At 60.3% G+C, this 4768-nt stretch overlaps 1 protein-coding gene across 1 annotated transcript; it reads left to right on the top strand.

The window, feature by feature from the left end:
- The first annotated feature begins 1064 nt into the window (after positions 1-1064).
- Positions 1065-4442, top strand: LOC117839224 (subtilisin-like protease SBT1.7). The gene has a single exon (XM_034719501.2). The coding sequence runs from the start codon at positions 1564-1566 to the stop codon at positions 3889-3891; it is 2328 nt and encodes a 775-aa protein (XP_034575392.1). The 5' UTR covers positions 1065-1563; the 3' UTR covers positions 3892-4442.
- Positions 4443-4768: the final 326 nt, after the last annotated feature.

The following is a 4768-nucleotide window of genomic DNA, read 5'->3' as shown; positions in this document are numbered from 1 at the left end:
GAGGATTTCCAGGACCACACTTTTTGAGAACTCGGGAGCTGCATGCCCCAGTCGTAAGTCGTAACAGTCGATTCTTGCGCGCCGTGCTTCCCCAATAATCGATCGATCATGTCGCTGCAGCGGCTTCCTTTTTTCTCTAGTACTGCCGGGGCCTCTGCTAACTCCAACGACTCGCAAGCGCGACGTCCCCATCACCCGCTTTTCCTCTTTCTTCCTCGTGTGACTGTGTTGCCTGCACGGTACACACCCGTACAAACAAAACCAGCTAACACTAATGAGAGCTAGCATCGCTGGTAAGTCCTCTTTGACGAGCCGGCTTCTTTATACAAAACGGCTTCGGCTCATTTAGTGTTTCACGCGTTGAGCTGTTTTTAGCATTCCTATTTAGTAGGACTCCAACAGGAGAAGTCGAAGCTTTGCCAAAAGGACTATGAATTTCGCTGGACAAGCCGTAGCTAATTCTCATGCCTCTCGATCCTTTGCAGGAGTAGTATATGCTTAGCGTAGCAGTCAGTGAAAAAGCAGAGACTCTATATGCACCCGGCCGGCAAGGGAAAGGAGTCCAGCTCGATCAGGGTCGTGGCCATTAGATGTGTGTTGTGACGAGCAAGCTGGACGTCTTGTCAAAATTTTCTAATAACCCTGATGAGATTCCGTGTGGTGATTGTTGCCTGTTAGATTCTTCTTCCTCCTCCATCATCCTCTTTATCATCATTCTCTCGCTGTCGGATTTGCTATCAGCAGCTACGGGCTATGGCCAGCAGTGGCCACCTCTAGGTCCACAGGTTGGTGGCTCCTTAATTAATTATTGATTTGCGTGTTGCAAGTTGGGGAGATGGATTGAGTGCGTGCCCTAATGGCTCGCCTTTGTGTATTACACTTTATCGTAATCGATCTCACGCTCTCAAGTTATTGGTCGTCCTCAAGCAAATCCAATCGCGTCACGCTGGTACGAGTACGACGCGTGTGATGTTATTGAGGATTTGTAAGCCTTCGGATCGGGGTCGGATGGCCTTTATTTGCACCCGTATAGTACTTAGCATGGGAGGCAACACAAACAGCTGAGTCGTCCGTCGCCGAGATCCGGCCGCCAAATAAAGCCCCAAAGCTTGCCAAGAAAAACAAATCCATGTGACCCATCGACCGACCACCTCTTTCGTCCCCTTCCCTTTCCTAGCTAGTGCACACACTCATCGTCGGCATCATCTTTAAACAAATACTCCTTTGTGAATTGACTCATCTCATTGCTTGCTCACCCCTAAGCAATCGCTTAACCACACAAAACCTTCACCTCTTTCCTCAACCTCCATCCACCTCCTCCTCCTCCTCCTCCTCCTCTCCTAGGCAAAGGCTTTTTCCAGTCCTGCGCGCCCCACCAACCGCTCATCTTTTGCTCACACTCTTCCACTCCCCTTCTTCCTTCTCTCTCAGCTTGCTCACAGCGTATATATGCGCGCGTGTTTGTATATATATATATATATATATATCCACACGCTCTTGTAGCGGCGAAGCTAGCTCCACCGTAACATAAGCCACCAATCCCTCTGCCTACCTGCACACAAGATGGGTAACCCCGTCATGCTGCGGGCGTTGGTCCTGGCGGCGCTCGCGGTGGCCGCCGCCGCCGCCGCCGCCGCGACCGAGAAGCGGAAGACGTACATCGTCCACATGGCCAAGTCGGCGATGCCGGCGGAGTACGCCGATGACCACCGCGAGTGGTACGGCGCCTCGCTGCGCTCCGTGTCCGCGGCCAGCAACATGCTCTACGCCTACGACACCGTCCTGCACGGCTTCTCGGCGCGCCTCACGGCCCAGGAGGCCGCCGACCTGGCGTGCCTGGGCGGCGTCCTCGCCGTCAACCCGGAGGCGCGGTACGAGCTCCACACCACGCGGACGCCCGAGTTCCTGGGCATCGCCGACGGCGGCGCCGACCAGGGCGGCCTCTTCCCGCAGTCCGGCACGGCGGCCGACGTCGTCGTCGGGGTGCTCGACACGGGCGTGTGGCCCGAGAGCCGGAGCTACGACGACGCGGGCCTCGGCGAGGTCCCCTCGTTCTGGAAGGGACGGTGCGTCGAGGGCGCCGGGTTCAACGCCTCCGCCTGCAACCGGAAGCTCGTCGGCGCGCGGTTCTTCAACCGCGGCTACGAGGCCGCCATGGGGCCCATGGACACCGACCGGGAGTCCCGCTCCCCGCGCGACGACGACGGCCACGGCACGCACACGTCCTCCACGGCCGCAGGCGCCGCCGTGCCCGGCGCCAGCCTCTTCGGGTTCGCGTCTGGGACGGCGCGCGGCATGGCGCCCAGGGCGCGCGTCGCGGTTTACAAGGTGTGCTGGCTCGGGGGATGCTTCAGCTCCGACATCCTCGCCGGCATGGACGCCGCCGTCGCCGACGGCTGCGGCGTGCTCTCGCTCTCGCTCGGCGGCGGCGCCGCCGACTACTCGCGCGACAGCGTCGCCATCGGCGCGTTCTCCGCCATGGAGCAGAACGTCCTCGTCTCCTGCTCGGCGGGGAACGCCGGGCCCGGCAGCTCCACGCTCTCCAACGTGGCGCCCTGGATCACCACCGTCGGCGCCGGCACCCTCGACCGCGACTTCCCGGCGTACGTCGCGCTCGGCAACGGCAAGAACTACACGGGAGTCTCCCTCTACTCCGGCAAGGCCCTCCCGAGCACCCCGCTCCCCATCATCTACGCGGCCAACGCCTCCAACTCCACCGCCGGGAACCTCTGCATGCCGGGGACCCTCACGCCGGAGAAGGTGGCCGGGAAGATCGTCGTCTGTGACCGGGGCGTGAGCGCGCGCGTCCAGAAGGGCTTCGTCGTCCGCGACGCCGGCGGCGCCGGCATGGTGCTCTCCAACACGGCCGCCAACGGCCAGGAGCTCGTCGCCGACGCGCACCTCCTCCCCGCCACGGGCGTCGGCGAGAGGGAAGGCGTGGCGATCAAGTCCTACGTGGCATCCGACCCGAGCCCCACGGCGACGATCGTGGTCGCCGGGACGCAGGTGGGCGTGCACCCCTCGCCGGTGGTGGCGGCGTTCTCCTCCCGCGGGCCCAACATGGTGACGCCGGAGATCCTCAAGCCGGACATCATCGCCCCCGGCGTCAACATCCTGGCGGCGTGGACGGGCAAGGCCGGGCCGACGGGACTCGCCGCCGACACCCGCCGCGTGGGCTTCAACATCATCTCCGGCACGTCCATGTCGTGCCCGCACGTCAGCGGCCTGGCGGCGCTGCTCCGGAGCGCGCACCCGGACTGGAGCCCCGCCGCCGTGCGCTCCGCGCTCATGACCACCGCCTACGCCACCTACTCCGGCGGGTCGTCGCCGCTGCTGGACGCGGCGACGGGCGCCACCGCCACGCCGTTCGACTACGGCGCCGGCCACGTGGACCCGTCGCGGGCGGTGGACCCGGGGCTCGTGTACGACCTGGGCACCCGCGACTACGTGGACTTCCTGTGCGCGCTCAAGTACAGCCCCGCCATGATCGCCACCGTGGCGCGGAGCCGTGACTTCTCCTGCGCCGAGAACAGGACCTACTCCGTGGGCGGCCTCAACTACCCGTCCTTCTCCGTGGCCTTCTCCACGGCGAACGGCGAGGGCGGGGAGTCCTCGGCGGCGGCCACCGTGACGCACACGCGCACGCTCACCAACGTCGGCGGCGCCGGCACGTACAAGGTGTCGACGTCGGTGGCCGGCGCCGCCGCCCAAGGCGTCACCGTGGCCGTGGAGCCGACGGAGCTGGCGTTCACGTCGGCGGGTGAGAAGAAGAGCTACACGGTGAGGTTCACGTCGAGGTCGCAGCCGTCGGGCACCTCCGGCTTCGGGCGGCTCGTGTGGTCGGATGGCAAGCACAGCGTGGCAAGCCCGATAGCGTTTACGTGGACCTGATGGGGGCACGGCGGGTTTTTGGCACCTGACGAAACGGTGTGCGTACGTGTATGGCCCAGTGATGGCCCTGCCTCGGTCGGACGAAGGGCTGGAAGTGTAAAATTGGAAGGTTTGGAGGGGGTGAAAGACAGGAAAAAAGGGGGGGAAATTGGAGGGTTTCCTTGTTATTGTGCTACAAATAAGGCCATTAATCTTGGCAAGATTCTAGATAGATTGTGATTTTGGAGTGTGAAATATTGGTGGCGATGGGTGGACGAGGATGCGGGGTGGTGCTCGATTGGAATGGAATTATTTGGAGGGCATGGTCGGACCTGGACCTGATCGCGACGCTGCAAGTGCAAGGGCAGCTTCACAAGGACTGATCTGGACCTCTCCCTCTCTCTCTCGTGGCGTGCATCCCCTGGATCGTGGAAATGGTTGTGTTCCATGATGTTGATTGTTACTAACATCATTATCGACAAAGAATGTGATAACCCAGCACTGCCACTATGAAGTTGGAATGTATACCCTTTTTTTATTTTATGAAACTGGAATGCATACCCTTACCGTCATTACTTTTGTAGGAGGAAACTACGTGTACCGATACCAAACATTCACACGTCAAAGTAGCATAACAGAGGCGTGTATTTGTGGGCACTTTGAGGTTGTAATATAGTGGCGACGTAATATAGGTTTCCAAATGAACAGTTCCACCTTATGTGAATCATAATGGCTTGAGAATAAAAGGGGGAAAATGGAGAAGAGACAGCAGAAACAAAGGCATGGTGCACTAGCAGTGTAGCACTACCAAAAAGGTCTCTGCACTCTGAGCTTGTGTCGTCCATTTCAATGGCCCAATAATCTCCTGAAAAACCATTCACCGCCGTCTCAAAGCTCT

Source organism: Setaria viridis, chromosome 9 (assembly GCF_005286985.2).
Source record: "Setaria viridis chromosome 9, Setaria_viridis_v4.0, whole genome shotgun sequence".
Lineage (NCBI taxonomy): Eukaryota > Viridiplantae > Streptophyta > Magnoliopsida > Poales > Poaceae > Setaria > Setaria viridis.
The sequence above is the reverse complement of the archived record's forward strand: the minus strand, read 5'-3'. Positions and strand labels throughout refer to the sequence as shown.

What these genes read in the sequence shown, in the direction of transcription:
- LOC117839224 (XM_034719501.2), top strand. Translation starts at nt 1,564, where the DNA reads ATGGGTAACCCCGTCATGCTGCGGGCGTTGGTCCTGGCGGCGCTCGCG.